Source organism: Jaculus jaculus, chromosome 3 (assembly GCF_020740685.1).
Source record: "Jaculus jaculus isolate mJacJac1 chromosome 3, mJacJac1.mat.Y.cur, whole genome shotgun sequence".
In the NCBI taxonomy this organism is placed as follows: domain Eukaryota; kingdom Metazoa; phylum Chordata; class Mammalia; order Rodentia; family Dipodidae; genus Jaculus; species Jaculus jaculus.
The window spans coordinates 138,963,544-138,985,448 of NC_059104.1; the positions used below are offsets into that span (position 1 = coordinate 138,963,544).

General features: G+C 48.6%; 2 protein-coding genes across 12 annotated transcripts in view; one reads left to right on the plus strand and one right to left on the minus strand.

The window, feature by feature from the left end:
• Positions 1–883: 883 nt before the first annotated feature.
• Nr2f2 (nuclear receptor subfamily 2 group F member 2) lies at positions 884–15,701 on the minus strand. Of its 3 annotated transcripts, none has more exons than XM_004658158.3 (3): positions 15,028–15,701; positions 6,493–7,020; positions 884–3,773 (listed from the first exon to the last, which is right to left on the minus strand). In XM_004658158.3, exons 1-3 carry the CDS (start codon positions 15,068–15,070, stop codon positions 3,499–3,501), a joined length of 846 nt encoding a protein of 281 aa, XP_004658215.1. In that variant the 5' UTR covers positions 15,071–15,701; the 3' UTR covers positions 884–3,498. The 3 variants fall into 3 exon arrangements, with proteins under 3 accessions (XP_004658215.1, XP_004658213.1, XP_045000981.1); XM_004658156.3 differs by lacking the exon at positions 15,028–15,701 and adding an exon at positions 8,654–9,110; XM_045145046.1 differs by lacking the exon at positions 15,028–15,701 and adding an exon at positions 7,159–7,529.
• LOC123459276 overlaps positions 13,917–21,905 on the plus strand; it is a 116,197-nt gene continuing 108,208 nt past the window's right edge. For 2 of the 9 annotated variants that reach the window (XM_045145049.1, XR_006636183.1), the window contains exon 1: positions 14,211–14,416. In XM_045145049.1, the coding sequence (XP_045000984.1) occupies positions 14,414–14,416 (3 nt within the window). In that variant the 5' untranslated portion in view covers positions 14,211–14,413. Of the gene's footprint in view, positions 14,170–14,210; positions 14,417–21,905 lie in introns of those variants that run through there. The other 7 variants (XR_006636184.1, XR_006636182.1, XM_045145050.1 and 4 more) reach the window with 6 other exon arrangements.

Genomic DNA, 21,905 nt, shown 5'->3' on the forward strand with positions numbered 1-21,905 from the left:
AGGCACTTCTCCGCAGCCTCTGCCAACTCCAGGACCGTCCCCTCCACCCCCACCCGCGGCTGGCGGGCCGGATGCTCGCGCAGCCGTCTCCGCAGAAGCTGGGCCCCGGACGCCGCCCCGCTAACTTTGAGTCCCGAGCCCCCTCGCGGCCCAGGGCGAGCTCCCGCGCAAGGCCGGAGCAGGGCGACAACGAGCCGAGCTTGCAGCCAGAACACCCACCACTTCCCCACCTCCAGCACCCAGCTCGGTCTCTCCCCCCAGGTTGGCTTGAGAGTGGCAAGAAGCAGTGATCCTCTCTCTCTCTCTCTCTCTCTCTCTCTCTCTCTCTCTCTCTCTCTCTCTCAGTCTCTGACTATTGTTGCATTTCGCGTCTAACTGGGTTCTCTCTCACCCCCAAGTGCCAGGAGGAGGAGGGAAAGCGGGGTTGGGAAAAGAAATAAAGCGAGCTCAGATCAGATGGAGGAGAAGAGGGGGAAAAAAAAAAAAACAGCAAGGAAAAAGAGACACTTAGAGGGAAAGAGTCGCCATGTTTAGCAGCTTTTTAAAAAAGATCTCGTCAATTTCACACAGAACGCACTCCCTGAGTCCCAGCCCCAGTCTTTTGTCCAATTCAGTCGCAGCAAAGACCTTTTGTTCTAACTCAGCATGAAAAGAAAAACTTTCTTTAAATGCAATAAACTTAAACCGAACTCAAGCCCCTAAACAGATCCTCCTCTGGCCACTCTAAATATATACAAGTGGTTTTGTTTTAACCAGTTGAAAAATTTTTGAGTTCTGTTTTCCTGCCTCGCAGACCCCCAAGCTGATTACTAAAACTTACAATCAGAGAGAGGTTTTCAGTGCCTAGGACACATACTTTAAGCAAAATAAAACAGGGACTGTCTTTTGCTTTGAAAATCATAAATTATCATTTAATGCCAATAATAATTTACAACAAATGGCTGTTTACAATAAGCTAACACAAATAAACAAGGGAGAGGGCCTGTGTTTTACTTAGTAGAGAAACTTCACACACTCACATGAGTAGCACTTGCAAGAGGAGAAAATAAACACCAACCAACAAACTTCCATCTAAAGGTAGGATACTGTGCTGTAAAACATACTGATATTTACATATGTATATATCTACAGCGAGAAGCCGGGGGCTCACACAGAGATGCTCAGATGCCCAAGGCATCCAGACTTCTCAGGTCTGCATGTATTCACTAGAACTGAACATCAGAATTCAATACACTTTGCAAAAGGATCCCTTTTCTTTTACCTCCCTCATCATCCCCATCCCCATTTTAAGATGAAACCACATGGTACAGAATTTTCAAGGAGGGCAGCTTGGGAAGTGTAAATGAGAACAAATTGCAAGCTCCCAGCACTAAGATTTTTCTAAACTAGGAAAAGAGAAAAAGGAAGAGAAGGCAAGAAAAGGTCAAAAGAAATAGTTACTACTTCCAAATGAGTACACCCTGTAAAGTTTTCTTCCTTCTTTCTCTTTTTCTTAATTTGGTTTCTAAGGACAAAGGATTCCAAGAGCAGTACAGATTATATCTATACAATCTGAAATGTCCAAATGTCGAAGTGTTTTTATGTACATAACTCCAATGGAAAAGATTCCCTTGACCTGTGGTCATGCTCTCACAGAGGGAAAGGGGAGGGGGAGGGGAAATAGGCCAACTGCAAGTTATCATATATACATGAGAAACAGACCCTTTGGTGCTGGAAGCTACATCATTGTATTTGAAATCCTCTCAACAACCACCCTAGATGAGAACCACAAAATATATATGTTTTTTAAATCACACTTGCTTAAGGAAAAAACTCACTGCAAGTAGCTGCCTTCTGTTTACAATGCTGTGGTTAGCTTGCTTGGACAATCTTCTGCATAACTGTCAGAAATGTACAAAAGAGTATTTTTTTCTGATCATAAAATAGATACTGATCTCTAGATTTCTAATACTTTCCACAATACCTTCCCTAAGCAGGCACTTAAGTGTGACAAATATCAGGGCCTTTTTTTTTCTCCTAGAAAATCCATTTTTAATTAAAAGGAGGATTAGGTGAATGGGGGTGGCTTACTATATCAGTGTGGCACTTCCTAACCCATGGATAAACCATTGACTTCAGCTTCCCCCATACACTCCCAAATTAAACAGGCAAATACACTATTCTACCTTTGGACAAACTGATTGAGGGGAGTAAACAAATGCCCCCTCCCCCGCCGGCTCAGGGAGAACTCGCAGGGGTTCTTCTCGAAGGAAAGACAGTGAGTGGGGACAGCCAAGCAGGATTCAGATATCAAATAATATTTTAATTTCTGAATACTTTCAATTTTCCTTGGAATATAACACACAAAGACTCGACCAAACAGTTCAGTTATTATAACTTTTACAGTATACAGAAATGTTGCACTTAAAAAAAAACCTTCAGTTTTTTTTAAAACACAAACTGTAAACTCTAAGATACTGACTCAATCACGTTACCTATAAGTGCCAACAGTGTTATTTTGTCATGCTGATTTCAATGGTATTTTTTAAAAAGGGGAAATATCAACAATTATAATACAAAGGGCTTGCAAATATACAAACAGATATAGGATTTTCATAACAATTCAAGAACTAAGCGGGGGACCCAATTCAAATTACAAAAGTTCACTTTTTATTCAAAACCTCAGCATGTGTCTTGGACACATTCCTTGGCTGCCAATAAATTCCACAGTTCATTCTCTTTCTTAAAATATTTTTAAAAAGCTAGGTTTGTCATGGTGTCTTGGGGGGCAGGGCAGGGGATGTTAAGTGTTGTGTGTGGTTCCTCCAGCTGGCTAATTAGAGTGCTCAACTTCATCTAAAATTTTTGGCCACCACTTGTAAGTGCGTTTCCATCATCTTTGAGTTGTCTTTTAAAGTTTTATGTCTTCCTATGATATTTTTCGTGGACTCAGTTTTAATTCTTGCAGAACATATATTTTAATGATACACAGTTTTTAAGAAGCCAAGATTATATCAAAACTTATTATAGAACCACAGAATAAGCTGGTTTGGAACCAGAAAAGTACAAAAAAAAAAAAAAAAAAAAGAACAGCTAGAGGTACATAGACACAGGACAATTAATAATTTGGAAAAAAAAAAAGACTTACTTTCTCCATTCTGCTAATTTTCTCCCAATCTCCTTAAATGCACTTTTAGCAATGTTTTTCAAAAAATTTACCAAAAAAGAAAAAGACTAATTTCCTTTTTATACAAAAAAATGATAAGTAGCAAGTTGTTCTGACCGACACAGGAGTTTTTTTTTTTTAATGCATTCTGTAAAAGTTCATTTGACAGTCTCTCTCTCTCTCTCTTTTTTTTTTGAAATTCACAGTCCATTAAATTCTTCCCCTCTCTTCTTTTAGCAAACTTGTAACATCCTTTTATATCCTTTCTTAACAGAAGGAAATTAAGCAAACAAACCAGTCTTTTGTCTTTGCTTTCTCTGTTTCACTCCCCCTTCTTATTTTTATTTATTTATTTATTGAATTGCCATGTAAGGCCAGTTAAAACTGCTGCCGGACAGTAACATATCCCGGATGAGGGTTTCGATGGGAGTTTTACCTACCAAACGGACGAAAAACAATTGCTCTATGACTGAAGAGGAGACCGTGCGGAGAGAAGGGAGACGAAGCAAAAGCTTTCCGAATCGCGTTGGTTGGTTGGGGTACTGGCTCCTGACATATTCTTCCAAAGCACACTGGGATTTTTCCTGCAAGCTTTCCACATGGGCTACATCAGACAGACCACAGGCATCTGGAAGAAAGTATTTTTTTTTAAAGAAAAAAAAAGGAGAATTCAGTCATCAGATTAAGAGGTTTGAAATGGTTCACATGAGGTGTGTGTACAGTGCTCTGTCAAACTGGCCCAACCAAAGTTGGAGCAAATGCCTGTGCAGTAAAAACTTGAAGGGGGAAGGGGAGGTGACAAAGCTTGAGATGGTCCTGGAGTGTTTGCTGTGGTGTGCTCCAGGCTCTCATTACACCATTCCTCAGGCTGGGTCACTAGGAGGGCCAAGAAAGAATGCACTGGTGTATCTGCCCAATTCAGTACACAGACAGACAAACAGACTAAACCTAAACTGTCAGTGCTCCTTCCCCCATCCTCTGTAAATAATAGTTTGGCTTATAATTATATAGTATATGAGGTGGGGGGGGGCAGGGAGGGCAGTAACCTGGCCCAGCCTCCAGTAATGGCAACCACGACCCAGCCTCAGCTTCTCCCCAAAGAGTGCGACTCATTTTTCTCCAGTCTTTGAAACTGATTTAAGTGGCCCTTTAAAACTGATCTTGTCAGTTTAGTCCATTGAAGGGCAGCCATGCAAACTGTGATCTCTCTGTTCATTTGAGCTGTTTCTTCCCCCCCTTTTCTTCTCTCTCCTTTTTTCTCCCACCCCCCCTTTATTTTTTTTAAATCCAGGTCCCTCCAAGAAGCATCCCCCTCCCTGTTATCATCAGGAAAACACTTTTCTTTTTCTGATATGTGAAAATACAATAAATGCCTTTGAAATGAGAGGCTTCTTGGTGAAGGCAGTTCAGGTTGTGACCTGACCTTTTGGGGCTCCCCAGACAAGACTGAGGTTAACACATGCATATTGTGAATCATTAAAACAGATATTCAAAAACAGCTACCACCATCTCTACCAGAACACACACAACCTCCTGTGTCCAGGACTCTGTGTCTACAGAATGCTTAGGTGCCTTTGGTCAGGGATGAAAAAGATCTGTTTGTCTAAGACTCCTTCCTTCCACATTGGTACTGTGTGTCTCCCTCTCAATCAGATAACAGGAACCTTTATCTCTTTGTGAGGCCATCTGCATTCTCCACATAGGCCTCCACATTTTGTAAATAGTAATAAACTGCTTCTTACAGTTATCAGGCATTTCTTTCCTTGAAAGACCAAAGGGAAAAGATGAAGAACTAGCAGCAATGATATCAAGAAATTAGCAACTACCCCTCTCCTTTGAGAACCTGGGCTGAAGGTTAGGTTGTGGACAGGGGAATGAAGGAGGCTATGGGACAGACAGAGGACTAGCATTCCTCTACATTTGCATCTGGCAAACGCTCTAGATATGGCAGGCTCTTGAGGAGAATAAACTAGATTGTACTCTGCCTATAGCTCTTCTCTGCTCAGACACCCACTGTCCTCTAATTGACTACCTAAGGACTTATGAAGGCAGGATTCAGGGTGGCTGGTGGGGGATGGGGACAGATTTAATGTGAAAGCAGTGATATACAAAAGACAGCAGGTTGAGAACTCAAAATCTTCAGTAGATCCAGCTACTGATCTGGTTCCCAGAGTCCTTTCAAACAATACAGAAGAAACTATGGACCTCCTTTTTGTTTGCCACATAAATTACATATCTTGTCTAGTTTTGTTTTGTTTTTTAATTTTATAAGCTGTAAGAGCTGTAGTGGGTGACTAGATTCCAAGACCTGGCAATGTCCAAATCTTTGTTATTCTGTCTGGAACCCCTTTCCCTTCTCAGCCATGACAAAGGGATCAGCTGACAACTTAGTACAAGAAGGTGCAGGGAGGGGGTAATTTCCACCCACCTGGGCTAAGGCTGAACTCAGCTTGGAGGCAGCCAAAAGGCTCAGGTGTGGCCCCAAATGGAAAGCCAGGCACTTTCAGAAATCATTTGGCCTCAAGAGTTAATGAATATCAGATCTATTACTCACACAGGTTAAACTACATGCAAACTAATTAGATTTCCTAATACACTCAATGATGGTTTTATATCTCCAGCAACATTCATATCCAGCCCAAGTTGGCACACACTTTGGGTTGCTTGAAAATTGGCTTAAGTGTTTGCCTGGGCTGGGAAAGCCAGAGGTCAGCCTTCAGCCCCTGCAGACATTCAGGAGTTATGATGGTCCCTTTGCCCTCTCTCCCCTGCCCCATTCTGACAGCCCCTTCCCCTTCCCCTGGCAGTCTGCATTATTTTAATGAGAATATGATTTTCAAACCTGCTGCCTTCAGGTTGGATTTGCCTAAAGCTCAAACTCCTACTGAGTTCACAAGCAAAGTTTTCCCCTGTAGGGGCAAACTTTCTCCTGCAGGGATGAGGCCAGGGTTGGTGTGTGCCCAGGGGCATCTCCTTGAGGATCCAACCATGGTGCTAGAGAAAGCCCAGGGCTTGAGGAGATTCCCTGGGGGGGTCAAATAGATCTAGAGGGTCGGGGCTCAGGGAGGAAGCAGGAGCGTGCGTCTTACCCTGACTATCGCAGAAAAGGAAGAGGCCTGAGAGGCCCTCTGGCCCCTCTGGGAGTCTGTCTGGAACATCATCAGCACCCCAGCCTTCTCTTCTGGCCAGGGCAGGCTTAGTTGTGACTAGCAGTTAGGCAAAGTTCCCACATCAAATAACAGGCTACAGTTTGGCCTCTTTAGGAGAAAGGTAGGGCTGGCCACTTCTCCAGGCCCAAACTACCCTTGGAGTCCTTGGGCATGAACGAGGATGGGGCTGCTTCCTACCTGAGGTGAACAGGACTATGGCCTTGAGGCAGCTGTACTCGGCTGAGTCGACATGCAGTGCCTTGAGCTTCTCCACTTGCTCTTGGAAGATCCGTATGTGGTCCATAAAGGCGACCACCCTGTCGGCAGACATGGGCGAAGCATGCAGGCCAGCAGCGGCCAGGAGTGGGGCGACATGGAGGGGCATGGAGCACTGAGCCGCATTCAGCACGAACAGCTCGCTCCAGGTGAGGCGAAGCAGGGCCACCTGGTCCGTGATCTGCAGGTCAGGGAAGAAGGGGATGTTCCGGGCCCACTCGACGGCGCTGAAGAGCATCCGTGCAGCCAGTTCGCAAATGTTCTCGATGCCCATGATGTTGTTCGGCTGCATGCACTGGCTGCCGAAGCGCGACGTGGGATAGGGCTCTGCACGCAGCAGCAGGGAAATATATCCGGACAGGTACGAGTGGCAGTTGAGGGGGTCCCCGTTGGTAAGCGCAAACTGCCCGTGGGTCGGCTGGGTGGGCGGCATCCTGCCCCTCTGCACGGCTGTGGGTAGGAAAGGAGATACCCCACAGTGAATGACCAACCTTAGATCCCCATCCCCCAGCTGGGTCTGCTCTGGCCAGACCCCCACTTGCCCCAGACCCAGAGCAGCACCAAGAACCAGGTAGGCCTGCTACAGACCTAGGAGTCTCCTGGACGCCTGACAACACTCCTCACAAATCACCTCCCGGGCCAGCTCTGACCGCCAGAACTGCACACTTGCCTCGGAGGCCCGCTTGGGCTGGTCCACCAAGAAGGACCCAGAATTGGCCACTTTGCCTGGGGGGTCCCCAGCGCTGTGGGAGGGATGTAGCATTGTGGGGGCACCTTTCTTTACTGTTAAACAGCTGATATTTCTTATTGATTGGAGGAGAAGGAGCGGGAGGGGCGAACTTAGGGGGAGGGTGAGACGCTTTTGCAAAAGACACAAGGGTTTACCCCAGACGGCCCTGTGACCACCCCTGAACTACTGTCCCGAAACCTCACAGCCCCAGCCCGGCGATGAACAACCGGTGAGACACACAAGGTCGAATTCTGGCGTCTGCCTAATCAGTGTGCTCTGAGAAAGAGAAACGGAGAAAGGAGGGAGGGAGGGAGGAAAGGAGAGGGAGGGAGGGAGGGAGAGAGAGAGAGAGAGAGAGAGAGAGAGAGAGAGAGAGAAGGAAGGGAGGGAGGGAGGGAGGGAGGGAGAGAGACCGGCCGGCCGGCTAAGGTGGCAGGAAGCTGGGGAGAGGAAGGGAGCAGGCGGCCGGCACCGGCAGAGCCCGGGCAGGGCCCGTGTGTGCCGGGGAAAGCCAGCAAGGTTTGGACTCCGGCTGTTATCTGACTCCGGACCGGGAGAGTCGCTCTCGCAGAAACACAAAGGAGCCCATCGTTGGCTCGCCCCAACCCGGAGCCCGCGCCCGGCGCCGAGCGCGCCATTGGCAGAGCCCAGCTCGCCGCGCTCGGCGAATTTTATATCACAAAGACCCAACTCGCGCAGAGCGAAAGCAGCAGCCCAAGACCCCTCGCCCTCACTTTACGACTCCCCATAGCGCTCTCCTTTCAAAAGTGAAAGGGGAAAAAAGAAAACTGATGTTTTTTTTTTTTTAAAGCAGAATGTTAATCCACGTAGGGTCACATGAGCGCTAGCCAGGCGGCAGCGTTAATACGGCGAAGTGCATAAAATTGCCATTTGTAATTTGAACCTCCTGTACAAAAGTACAATCTCAGGTTGTTTTTTTTGAGAAGGTGGGGGCTGGGGCGAGGGGTGGGGAGGAGGGACATATGTTAAACATGCAGGAAAAACAAGGAGGGGGGAGAGAGCGAGCGCGCGAGCGCGCGAGAGAGCTTTAAAACAACAACAAACAGCACCCCATCTCTTGCCGATAGGTGAACTAGAATGAACTCTCAATCAGTGGAAAGGAAAGGAAAGCGGCCGGAAAAGAGAGTAGAGAAGGGAAGCAGTCTACCAAAGCACGCGGATTTGGGGGTCTGGGTTCGAGTGCAGAACTCGCGCCTGGTCTAAAACCCTCTGGCTGCAGGACGAAGAGGAGAGCTTGGGGGATCCTGTGTCCTTACCCAGAGCAGGCTAGTCAAACGCACCCAGGGCCCCGGGACTGCGGGCGAAGGGGGGGAGGGGATGAGAGGCCGATACCTTCCCGTCTCATGCCCACTTTGAGGCACTTTTTGAGGCGGCAGTACTGGCACTGGTTGCGGTGGTGCTGGTCGATGGGACAGTTCCTGTTGGCGCGGCACGTGTAGCTCAGATTCCTCCTCACGCTGCGCTTGAAGAAGCTCTTGCAGCCTTCGCACGTGAACTGGCCGTAGTGCTTGCCGCTCGACTTGTCCCCGCACACCACGCACTCGATGTGCTGCTGCTGCTGCTGCTTGTCGCCGCCGGGGCCGCCAGGGCCGCCCTGGCCGCCAGCCGCTGTCTGGGCCGGCGTGCTGGCCGGGCCCCCTTGGCCCGGCGTCTGTGGCGTGTGCGGGGCGCCAGGCGGCGGGCCGGGCACGGGCGGCGCCTGCGAGGCCTGGCTGCCCTGAGAGCCGGGCACCTCGTCCTGGGGGTCGCGCCACGTGCTGACTACCATTGCCATATCTATGGGGGCTGCGTCCGGACTTCCTGCTCCCCTGGCTGCGGGCGGCGGCGGGGCGGCGGCGGCTCCCTGGTCTCGGGCTCCGGCTCGCCGCCTTTTGTGTGTGCGAGGGTGCGAGAGGGCGCGGGAGGGCGCCCCGGGTGGCTCAGGGCTAGTTGATTGAGGTTGGGTAGTTTTTCCTTTTTTGTTTTTGCTTTTGCAAAGTTTTGTCGATTGCTTGTCTGGCCCGGTGTGTTTGTTTTGTTTGTTTCTCTCGGCTCAGCTTTGTTGGTTTCAGGGGGGCTTTCCGTCGGGAGGGGAGGGCGAGGGGACAGGGGAGAGAGAGTGGGAGCAGAACGTGGAGAGAGGGAGGGGAGGGAGAGCTGCAAGTCGATTGTCTGGCTCCAAGACAGAAGTAAGAGGCAAAAAAAAAAAAAAAAAAAAAAAATCTCTCCAAGATCTCGCTCGCTCTCACTCTCCCTCCCTCTCTTGTTCACTCTCTCGCTCTCAGATCTAGTGTGCAGCCGAGGAGTTGGAGAAGGAGGAGGAGTAGGAGGAGGAGGAAGAGGAGAAGGAGGAGGAGGAGAAGGAGAGGCGACTGTCCGGGGGCCAAGTCCAGGGCAGCCCACAGTCAGCCATTCAGGAAAGCCATCGAAATCAGGAGGATTGGGAGAGCGGAGGCGCCGGGCGCGGGCAGGCCGGGGCGGAGGCCGGCGGCCCGCTGAGTGGCCGGAGCGCTGCCCGGGTCCGGGGGAATCAGCATGAAAGTGGTCCGCGTCGAGCGCTGCGCGGCGTCGTCCTGGCGCTGGGCCGCCGCCGCCGCCTGCCTGCCTGCCCCGGGCGCCTGGCGCGCGCCCCGCTCGCTCCAGCCGCCGCCGCCGCCGCCCGCCGCTCGCCGAGGCTCGGTGGAGGAGGCCGCTCGCCGTTCCCTGCGGGCCACCCGGGCCGCTCGCCCGCCGCCGCCGCCGGAGCCTCCGCCGAAGCCGCCGGGTCGGGCCCGGAGCCGCCGCCGAGTCTAGCGCCGCCGCCGCCGGGGAAGTCGCTGCTTCTGCTGCTGCTGCTGCTGCCGCCGCTGCTGCTGCCGCCGCCGGAGCCGCTGCTGCTGCCGCTGCTGCCGCCGCCGCCTCACACACATAGGGAAAGAGTCAACTCGCCGGCGGCGGCGGGGGAGAAATGATAAAAGAGAGAAAGGAGGGCAGATCACCACCTAGAAGCACATCCTTCGTGCGCAAAGGGGGGAGAGAGAGAGACGGAGAGGAAGAATGAAAAGAGGGGAGAGGGAAGGGAAAAAAAGAGAGAGAGAGGCAGCAGCAAGGCAACCCGGAGAAAGGAGGCAACTCGGGGAGAGGAGGAGGAGAAGAACAAGAAGAAGAAGAAGAAGAAAACACGCGCGCACGCACGCACACACACACACATACAGCGCGGAGAGAAAAGAACAGAGAATCAAAGTGATCAAATATGCTAAAAAGGGGGGCGCGGGAGGGAATGCGATTTATAGGCGCCGGGGCTGGCAGAAGTGGCTTCTCCGCGATCAGCTCACTGAGCTCTCTATATAGTGAACTTTGACACGACTGCTGCAACTTAGCGCACGTTGCCATGGCGACGGCGCGCCTTATAAGGCAGCAGCCGGGGTTGGCCTGGCCCGGCGCGCGCGCGCCGCCCCCTCGCCGTCATTGGCCGGAGCGCGGCGGCCCCGCCATGGCGGCCGGGAGAGCAGCCCGGTCCTAGCGCGAGCGGGCATCTCGATGGGCGCGCGGGGGGCTCGCGGAGCTGGGGGTTGGGGGGTGAAAGGGAGGGGCGGGAACCCGGTGGCCGCGCCGCCCCAGCCGACGAGTTTTGGGTGGGGGGGATGGGCCGTGCCGCTCCCGGGAGCGCCCCCCCTCCCCGGGCTCGCCCTGCACCCCAAAGACGAGGTTTCCGCCCCAGCAGAGACTTGAGCGAGCGCGGCGGCGGCGGCGGCGGCGCTCGCACACAACGCCTCTTAAAGGCTCCGTGAGGTGGAGGATGGAACGAGGACTTCGCCTCTCGCAACTTGGCGATGCCAAGGAACGCGCGCCCGCTCGCGCACTGCCGAGGGGACTCCCCCGGCGGCGCATTGTGGTGCCTACAGTGCCACAGACAAGAGAAAGTTCCCCGGTTTTTTTTCTTTCTTTCTTTTTTTTTTTTTTTTTTTTTCCAGAGGGGTTAGGCAGAGGAGGTGGCTAGGTGCCGCGATCTGAGCTCGCAGGCATTTTCCAAAGGAAAGATTTGGCCAAATCCCTGGTGATCGCCAAATCTTCACTCAATGATTTCTCTCAACACTTGCTTGGTTTTGGTAGCTCTTTTATTTGTTTGTTTGTGTTTATGGGAAAAGAAATCGTTGAATATCTCTTTTCCTTTTAGGGTTAATATTTCATAGGTTTGTGGCCTGACATTTTTAATTGCTTAAATAAAGCATCTCGGATGCTGAGAGGCAAAAGTACAGTTTATCTCTTTGTCATGACGCAATTAAAATAAATTTCCCCTCAACTTTATTCTCTCTCTTTGGATTTAGGTAGCTGGCAAACCAGTGACCTACCACGCACCCAGTTGTGGTAAGAGGAAAAAGACCTTTCTGGCTGCTGATGGACAGGCGAAGGCAGGCGTTTTGCCTCTTCTGTACACACCCTCTGCACACACATGTAAACGCACATGTATTAGACGCACATTTATCAATGTACACAGACAAAGACTTCCGAGACTATGCTTCTAGGTCATAGAACAGTTGAGCACAGGCTTCATTGTTCAAGTTCCCTTTAAGCATTCATATAGCCACTAAAAGAGACCCAGAGACAGCTCCAAACTGCGTATAGTTCCAGGACAGCTCTCAAGAAACACACACTGGCAAGCCACAATCTACCCAAGAGTCACTGCGAAAGGAACTTCAGAGCCTAACACATTCTGCTCAAAGTGCTAAATTCATTGAACCGCTTGATTCTTTGAATTCCAGGATGTTTGGATTTTAAATATCAAACGTAGAATTAGCCCCAGGACACATCATTTTCCATTGCAGTAAACTTGCTGTTTGATTATGACCAGTTAGTGGATTGTGGTGATTCCACATTTATGCAACCAACCTGTTTCCTTCAGGGACACTTTGCACCAAGAACGCCAACCGGGTTTACTAACACTAAGATTATTTTACAAAGAAGATGCCAAGTTACAGGAGGTATAAAGGAGAATGTTCTAAAGAGTAAATTGGTCACTTCAGAAAAGCATCCTTGTTTGCTGAAGAATTGTTGAGATAAAGTTATTTGAATGAAATAAACCGTACGTATAACTAACATGTGTATTTTGCACTTTTGCCTGCTGTTCCTTTTACATAAACAGGCAGACTGTGAGGTAAGGACCCCATGAAAATGTAGGCAGCGAGAAGCTGGGTTTTAGGGAAGAAAAATCTTTAAGCTTTACCCCGAAGACTTCGCTTTCTCTTTGCTGAAATCATGTATTATACCACAGCCTCGAGTGCTGGGATTATTTGAATACTTTAAGAACTAATAAGCTATACTAAGCACTGAACTATCACAAGCCTGTTGTGTACCACACCAAATGTCACCACAGAGTGAATGCAGGCTGAGCATCTTCAGTCTGATTAGAGTGACTAACTTTCTGCTCATGAGAATAAGAAAAATGGAAAAGATCATTTCAGAGGACAAGGTTTGGGGACTTCTTTCTTTCTTTTTTCTTTCATCTTCTCTAATTCAAGGAATTACTTGAGGCTGTAATATGTCAGATTAGGGGAAAGACCAGTTTATTTTGGGACTGGGGTTAACACAGGAAACCTAATGGCCATACCCATCTCAACTTAATGGAAGATGATCATAATTGATTATAAGGAAATTTTAACCTTGCCTCTTGAGTGCAGACATAGCTATGGCAAGATCACTTTTTTTACAAACATATAAAGGGATAATTTTGAGAAGAAAAAACTTAATTAGTTTTTATTTTGAAACTAGAAGACCCTAATATCTTTTCACAGAAAATGAAGAATTTCTTATGTATCCCTCCTACAGAATAGTAGCCAGCTAGGCATAGGATCACAGGACTGCCATGAAGTCAGAGGGGCTTCACTCTGTATTTTAGGACTCATTGAATTACAGAAATGTGGTTTAGAAAGGGAAGGGAAAATCACTGTAGGAGTTGTAGTTAATTTTACTGCCTAGAATATGAGACAGAACAGCCAACTGAGAAGAAAAAAGACAAAATTATCTTGAAATGCCCTTTCCAAAGATGCATTAATGCACCTTTGTCTTAATGCAAAAAAAAATGCAAAAAAAAAACCTTCTCAGGCTAAAACATAAATACCAATATATTATTATTTTAATAATAAAAGACTGGAAAGTCTTTTAGTGACGATGCAAATTTATTTTAATGAGCGTAATGGCAAGCTTTAATTTGGATGGTCAAAGTTGGGAAAACATTTATCTTAATCTGAAAAAGGAAAAATAAAACCCAATCTCCTTAGAATATGATTTTTCTTTTGAAGCAAGTGGCTGGTTGGTTTGTGATTCTTTAAAGATTTGATTCAATCACAATATGAATACAGACCCAGCAAATGCCCAGTTTAACTCCGAGCTCAGTGGAAACCAGGATTCATTGAATTCCCCCTTCCCCTCAATCTAGTCGTGTGTGTTTTTCTCTTCCACCACACTGAAGCTCCGTGAATAGAGAAGGGGCTTCCATTGTGTCCCTCTGAACTTCCAAGTCAATGCAATTTTTAACCACTGGCTTGTGGTACTTTGAAAATCACCAGGGGCTGTCAGAGTTGGGTCCTCTGAAAAATTTACAGTGCTAAATCAGAGCATATGCTGGGAGGGAAAAAATTGCTTAAGATTGGAGCAAGTACAGTATCTGTCTGCCCCCTAGTGTAAGAGCACTCGCTGCCTAAAATTCAACTTTAAAAGAAAAGGAGCTCTTAAAGGGAAACGACTTTGGGCTCATGTAGGCATAGGAGAATGAAACTTCTGTACATTTTAATCTGAATAATTCTTCAGGATTTAGAATTAGTTGGCTCTGTCTTGGTTGGACTGTACTTGGATCTCGCCGCCTCTACGATTCCTGAGTCACTGGTGAAGAGGTGATGATTTTTTTTTTTTCTTGAACTGGGTTTATGTGCGTCCCCCCTCACCCCCTCCTCTCTTTTTCTTTCTGTCTCTGTCGTCTCTCTCGCGCTGGCTTTTTAAAAATGAGGAACCCGTTCCTTGAACATTTTTGCCCAGAGCACAGAATCGCTACTTAAGTCAGCCCGGCGCGGTTGCAATAGACAGCCAAAGGGTAACCGTGTGCCAGAAACCCGCACGCCAGCTCCACCACCCCGCCCGATGGTGAGTACCCTTCGCCTTGCGATTCTCCTCCTAGCTTAGCCGAGCAAGCGCTCGTCTTTCCCGCATCGCGGCCCAGGGTGCCCGGCGAGGCTGGGTCCCCGCCCGCCAGGCTGTCAGCTGCACAAGGTTGCAAATGAAACGCAGAGGCAAATCGAACAGTAAATTCTGATACCTAATGCGAGCCTAGCGGCTCATTTGCTAGAAAACCCTGTCGTCTTCTGCTTGGACAACCAGGCTTCTAAGGACCGGTTTTCAGTTAGCTCTTAGGGAAAGGAAATGAGCTTGAAGAGAGAGGAGAAGAGATGGGAGGCTCCGTAGTCTTTATGGTTCGATTTCATCATATTTTTGGCAGCTTTGCAATTTGTACTTTCCCCCCTCTCCCCCTTCTCCCACCTCTGCTACCACACACATGTAATAAAATATGGCAATGCACCGAATTGACTCTCTTCCCCCCCTTCCCCAAGCCCCTTCAAGCACAATCTCAGGCATTTTCATACACGTTATCAAACCACTTTTCTGAAAAGCCCCAAGTCATCCCCAACCCCACACAGCACAAGGAGAAAAGTGAGAAAGGAGAGAAAGAGGAAAAAAAATACTGTAAGTAAACATACCAAAACCATATTTGCCTTGTTCAAGGTCCCAAACCGCTTGCATCTTCCTCTAAACTGGAATAACTCTCCTTTAGTTTGGCGGGTGAAATAAACGCTTTGTTGGCCCCCTGAAAAGATGTGTCTTTGATAATTAAAGAGCCTCTCCTCCTCGGTGTTTATCTAAGCGATTGTGCAAACTGATAAAAAGTAGGCACTAGCCTGCAGGGAAAAGGAGGAAAGGTGAAGGGAGAGATCTTCCACCTCAAGGAAGTGCTTCCCGGTGTACCCGGCGCTCTCAGCCTTGGGCAAGCCTGCACACTAACTTTAGAGAGACACGGCTTCAGGGAGCTTTGTACATAGCTGCTGAGGAATGCGAGCCTCGCCTTTAAGAAAAAAAACCCCAAACCGTAGGTAGGAGATGTCTGGAGTGATCCTTGTCTCTCATCTCTTTCCTTAGAAGGAAGAGTGCGTTGTTACACCTTGTTTGGGGCTGGAAAGAGGAGACTTTAAAAACACCCGTCCAATTGAAAAAAATCTCCCAACTTAATGAGTTTAGTCAGAGGCTGGAGCAAACAGCTCAGCCTCAGCAGAAAACTGCCAACAACTCTAGGCTATATTGCAAAGCAAGACGACCCAAGGCACAGCCAAATTCCACTGTTTGGAGTCGAGAGGGATGGAGGCTAATCCTAAAGCAAGTTGGGAAAAACACACACACACACACACACACACACACACACACACACACACAGAGGTGGAAGGGGGGGGGGGAGCTGCAGCCTCCTAGACTGGCAGACAGGGTCCCCCTCACCCTGGATCAAAGATAGAACTTGAAACAGGAGGCCAACATTTTTCCTAGGAATTTGTTGGAATCCTCATTTCCTAGTTTTAACTGAAGTCCTTCCCCCAAGTGATTTTTTTTTCCTTCTGTCCCTGATGGATTAGTGCCTCCCTTCTTAGTGGTGTCCATTCTAGAACTTTCCTGAAGGGGAAACCCTATTTCTTTTTAGGGGAGGAGTTCCCCACTTCATACCTTCATATAATGAATTCTTGATTAAGCCCTTCTCTGTGTCACTCTCCAAAACAAATAAAGGAAGCAGGAATACAATGAGTAAAAGTGCAGAAGAAACTATGCACCTTTTGCAGTTTAGTGCAGTTTTCACTAATGGATTTTTTTTTTTTTGCTTTGTTTTAAGAGAAGAATAATGGAGAAACACAGATCTTTTATTTTAGGAAACTGTTATGGTAAGATGGATGTCAGCCTTGACAAATGGCACTGATGCTCTCCGCTGCTTCTTGTCCTGGTCTTAAACAGGAATTAAGTTAAACACAGTGCTGAATGTTAATTACATGTTTACTGGCTAATGAAAATTACAAATGGTTTTGCCACCTCAAACAATGATGAAAACTCTGAAGACACTGTAATTATATACTTTGAGGGAAATAATTCAGAATATTGATCATAAGAAGTGTAAATCTTTTTTTAACTATTCATTAATACCATAAATATGGGCTGCAGAAGTTTTTCCTTGTGGTTTGTCTCATCAGTTACCCTGAGTGGATGGCTGGTGGGACTCCTCTGGGGAGGTGGTGAACTCCTCCTCTTAGCAGAAGGAGGCCACGTGTGTAACTCAGTGGGGCCCCCTCCCTTTACCCCGCCCCTTTCAGTTCTAGCTGAAGGTCGAGGAATCCTTGAATAAGGAGGCCAAGTCAGGGCAGGTGAAGGTGATCAAAGCCCAACCTATCTTCTCCCCTCTGGTCCTCTTCTCTGCTGCTCCCCCCACTCCCCGGCATTGTTGGTGTTATTGTTATTGTTGTTGTTTTTATTATTATTAATTTGCCAGATCTGATCGATGACCACCTTTCCCAGCCAGAATTCCTGGAATAACCTGGCATTCCACATTCTAATGGCAGACTACTTACACCTGGCAACTCACTACGACCCACATATGCAGCTCTGGCCACTTCCGTCTCTCTGTCAGAGGTCGCTAAGGCAGTTATTGCCAAAGGGAAAAAAAAAAAAAGCAGGAAAAATTTTTTTAAAAAGTCATGCTGGGTTTGGAAAGAGCCTTTTAGATAAGGTGGCACAGGCTGGTCAATCAGGACGAGCTTCCCTGGGTTTAGCATATTTGGGTGGGGGGTTTCTTTCAACTTTAGCCGAATTTAGAACACTGGCTGCCACTCCAATTTTGGGGGTCAAAGGTGAAAGCTGCACTATCCCTAAAAGGCATGCCTGCCCTGACCCGAAGGCCAAGCAGGCAGGAAGGCCAAGCCGGTCGGGACGTGGGAGCGCTGGCCGAACAGCTTGGCTCTTCAGAGGGGGCGCCTGTGAAACCTGCAAGCGAGGCCACATCAACAAGCGCAGGTTGAAAGTGGAATATTGAAGATTTTTCAAAAAGTGCCCTAGGCTTGTGGGACTGGAGTACTCTTTTTCCCCCCAGAATTCCCAAGGCGCTGGTCTTTGTCTTAGGAGGAATGGAGTTTCTGAATGGTGTGAAAGGGACAGAGAGGGTCGCTTCAAATCGATTTTACTTGTCCTTTCTGTCTTTTCGGATCACCGCCCTTCAATGGGCGCAGAGGTGCTCTTTCAACCAAAAACTTGTGCTACATTTTCTGCCTGTATTGGCGCTAAGTACAATAAGCATCGGGCAGATTTTTTTTTTTCTCTTTGCTCTCCAAAGCAAGAAAGCACCCTAATTAAATTGTTTTATATGGACAGTCAAGACGGACCAATTAAGTATGCATTAGTATAAAGATAGAGTCTGCAGATAAGGCGGTTTAGAAAACGTAGGGTACAACAAAGGCTAGGACTCTAACATTTGGGAAGAACACAGCCAGATCGCTACCTCCTTCTTTGGGCCCTAGGGGAAAGGTACAGGCCCAGGCCCCAGGTGTGAGGGGAGCAAGCCAGCTAACAACAGGTGGGCAGCACCGGCTTTGGAGATTTTCGGGTACAGGCCTCCCGTCCCAAAAGCGAGCGCGGGCGCGCGCGGGGGGATTGGGTTGTTATTCCCCATAGAGTACTGGGATAATTGGGACAATTTAGCAGTCCGAGGTGGTGAGAAGACTACCGGGCGAAATCCTGTGATACCGCACTCTGAGGAGGTAGGCCCACTTCTTGAGGTCTCAGGGCCAAGGTGCAGCTGAGTTAATTATGAAACAGAGTGCACTTAGGATGGGGAAAGGAAGCAGGGTGAGTCCCAGGGGCGCTGACATTACCTCAGCAGAGGCCGCAGCCCTCTAGCAGCCCAGAGCAAGTCCCCACTCATCACCTCCCCGCTAAAATTCCCACGGAAAAATGACATGTCGCAATGAAGAGAGTCAAGTTCCCACCCGACCCCTGGCAGCCCGACGGGCGTAAAGCACGAGAAACTGAAGTGGCTGCAAAGGTCGAGGTCGCAGCAAGGGTAGTGGGGACGCGGATTTCCATCGTATAGTGCAGCTGTGGGTTCCTCCACCCCTTCTACCGCCTCCAAGGCGAGGAGTGGGCGGGCGGAGAGCACCGTGCCCCGAGGGTTCGACCCCCAAAGCAGGGGCTGGGGCTTCCTCGCGTGGCGTTCCTGGGTCCTGGAAAGGGCTCTTAGGGCGCACAGGGTGCCCTCTGGATGGAACCGAGACTGCGAGCCTAATAAAGTGGCTGAATGTCAAAAGTAAAAAGGTTGAAAAGGCGATTTTTCCAAGCTCTCATTCCCCCTCCCTCCCCGGGGCCGACTGCCCAAGCTGTAAATCAGTGGCGGGTGACCAGGGCGCGACAAGTCCCTAAGGCGGGCCTCCGCGCGGCCCCGCCCGGAGCGCGCACACCTCCCGGTGGGCCCCGCATCGATCGGAAAGCCTAGCGAAGGATGTCACTGCACTAAATATTTACTGATCACACACAAATAGCCGGGGCTCGAACGATTTTCCTCTGTGAGGAGAGCGCAGAGAGCAGGGTAAATCATTTTATTAGTGTGGATAAAGCCCAGAGCACACTCCGAGCTGGAGTGTTTTAAGATGTGTCTTCAACGGGATGAAAAGAGTTAGGGAAATCGATAGGGAGTGATTAGACGGTCCCGGGGTGACGGAGGGGGACGGGGCTTGCAGGGATTTGGAGGGGCGGAGAGGGAGGGAGATAGCCATGGTGGGGGGCGGTTGGATCACTGGCAGGGAGCTCAGAGCGCAGGCCTCCGTCCCCAGTCCTCGACGGGATAAGCTAGGGCGCAGCCAGGCCGCTGTTGTCCGCTAGGCCAGCTTCACCGAGGGAGGGATGCGCGGTCTTCCGCGGGGCCAAGGGCTTGATAGCCTAGGATTCCACGCTGCCAGTGGTAGTGGACTAGTAGCCCCAGAAGTTGACCGCAGGCTTGCGGTCTCTGCAAGCAGCCTCAGTGCAAAGGTGTGGCCCTGTAATGGGCTGTTTGATCATATACCCCCCCCCCACCTCTTTGGCATTTTGGGGGCTTCTCCTGGGTTCGACTCCCAGTTTCCTGAACTTTCTCCTAGATAAATCTCTTTTGGAAGGGGCTTAGTTGCCCATCCCTACGGAATTCTTTCCCACTAAAGCGCCCCGAGTCAAGGGCGGCCGCCGGGTGGCAGAACCCGCTGTAATCTGTAGGGCGAGAGAGGGGATTATAGGTTCCCTTCCCGGCTCGTGGGCAGGTGGGATGATGACTGAAGCCAGGGAGGAAGGTAGAAGCAGGATGCCACATACCAGTGAAGCCCCAGGAGTTTGGTCCTTTAACGGGCCACTGAGAAATCAGTTTTGGGGATATCAGGCCACACCCAGCGAGGCAACCTGTCTGGGAGTCTCAGGGTTGTTTGATGGGAGCCGAAGTGGGCGAGGTGTGAGGTGTAAAGTCTCCAAGGGCTTGTTGAAGTTCGGGAGGGTTTAAGGAAAATCTGTTGGGGGAGAGAGAGAGAGAGAGAGAGAGAGAGAGAGAGAGAGAGAGAGAGAGAGAGGGAGAGAGAGAGAGAGAGAGAGAAAGATAGAGAGAGAGAGGGAGGGAGGGAGGGAGGGAGAGAGAGAGAGAGAGAGAGAGAGAGAGAGAGAGGGAGAGAGAGAGAGAAATAAAAAAAAACTCCTCAAATCCGAGCTGCAACATCCAGGCGCGAAAATACCTTTTCACGTCTTGAGGCGCGAGTCTCGCTCGCTACTGCGAACAAACCTTGAAGTTCGAAACAGCTGTAAATAATCAAGCAGGCACTAATTTCTAGGGGAAAAGAAGGGGCAAGATGTGAGGAGAGAAAGAACCTTTTTATGTTTCTTCTTTCGCGCCCCCCCCCTCCTGACCTTTTCCTAACAAAAAAAAATTCCGAGGAAACTGATGCCTATTTACATGTATGTATGTATGTGTGTGTGTGTATATATATATATATATATATATATATATATATATATATATATATATATATACACATATATACATATATATATATATATATATATATATATATATATATATATATATTTTAATTACACACTTAGGTAGACAGGTTTACCCCTTTCCCTTTGCTCAATTTCTGGGCAACTTGAAGTATTCAGTTCAGGTTGTCCAGCGAGTGTTTGGGTGCAAAAGGAAATATAGTTGTAGATCCAATTAACCGTTTTCCAGAAGGAATTTTTTTAAAAAAATATGAATCCCAGTGGATTAGAGTGATGTGTTCAGGTGTGAGGCGATCAGCACTGTGTTCCTTCGTTGGTAATCCTGGAAATCCAGCCTGGAACTTTTGCAGGCACCGCTGACCTGGAGGGTTGTCATTCCTGGCTTCATTAACTCTTCGTGGTCTTGACCAAAGTGAAGGTTAACAACATTAATCTACCAAAAGGGGGCTGTGCTCAAAAAAGGATTCGGGGAAGGAAGGAAGGAAGGAAGGAAGGAAGGAAGGAAGGAAGGAAGGAAGGAAGGAAGGAAGGAAGGAAGGAAGGAAAGGGAGGGGAAAGGAAGGGAAGGGAAGGGAAGGGAAGGGAAGGGAAGGGAAGGGAAGGGAAGGGAAGGGAAGGGAAGGGAAGGGAAGGGAAGGGAAGGGAAGGGAAGGGAAGGGAAAGAGGGGGAGGGTGGAAAGGCAAATGCACGCTAGTTGCTAGGATTTTATAGCTCTCTGCCCTTCACACGCCCCTCATCCCACCTCCACCCTCCCTTTGCAAGCTGGGTTTTCAGTCAGAGAGACAAAAGTCCCATCCTCCAGTGCAGCCCACTCCAGGAAGATGGAACTTGGGGAATAAAGAAAATAGGATATAGTGAATTTAAAATATTTCTAAGATGTACATAACTGATTGCTGTGTGAGGGAATTTGAAACATAATTGCCATATACTGTTTGCTTTCTTTCATTTAAGTAAAAACTAATTTAGAATCTTTTCAGCAACCAAATTATATCCATAAAATCTGTATGAGATTAGGAAAATATATTTGGCTGGCTTCAAATGTGGTGACATTTTTGTGGGTGTCTAGATGATGGACTTGTGTATAAAGGTGTGAGCACATGGGGGAGGTGCTCTCATGGTGTTAGAAGCTTCTTGATGGATGAAAGGTTCATAAACTCAAGCAGCAGATAGAGACTGTCAGTCATAGGCATGTCTGGGAGGCTGGCAGAAGGCTGTGCACAAAGAGTTTTGAATGAGCTCTTTGGAATCACTACTGTTGAAATACAAGCTGAAGCAACTTAGTAATGGTAATGCTATTGTAGCTTGCAAAATCACAGAAAGACAGTTCAGCTCACAGTCAACACTTCAGGTTTCCAGCTTTGGCAGGGTATTTAAACCAAAGATGAGCACCTTCTGCCTGGTGTGTTTATTGAAAAATTCAAGGATCTCTCTCTCTCTCTCTCTCTCTCTCTCTCTCTCTCTCTCTCTCTCTCTCTCGTACACTCACACACACACACACACACATACCTATCTGTACATATCCTTCTTAGTGGACTGAAGAATTGA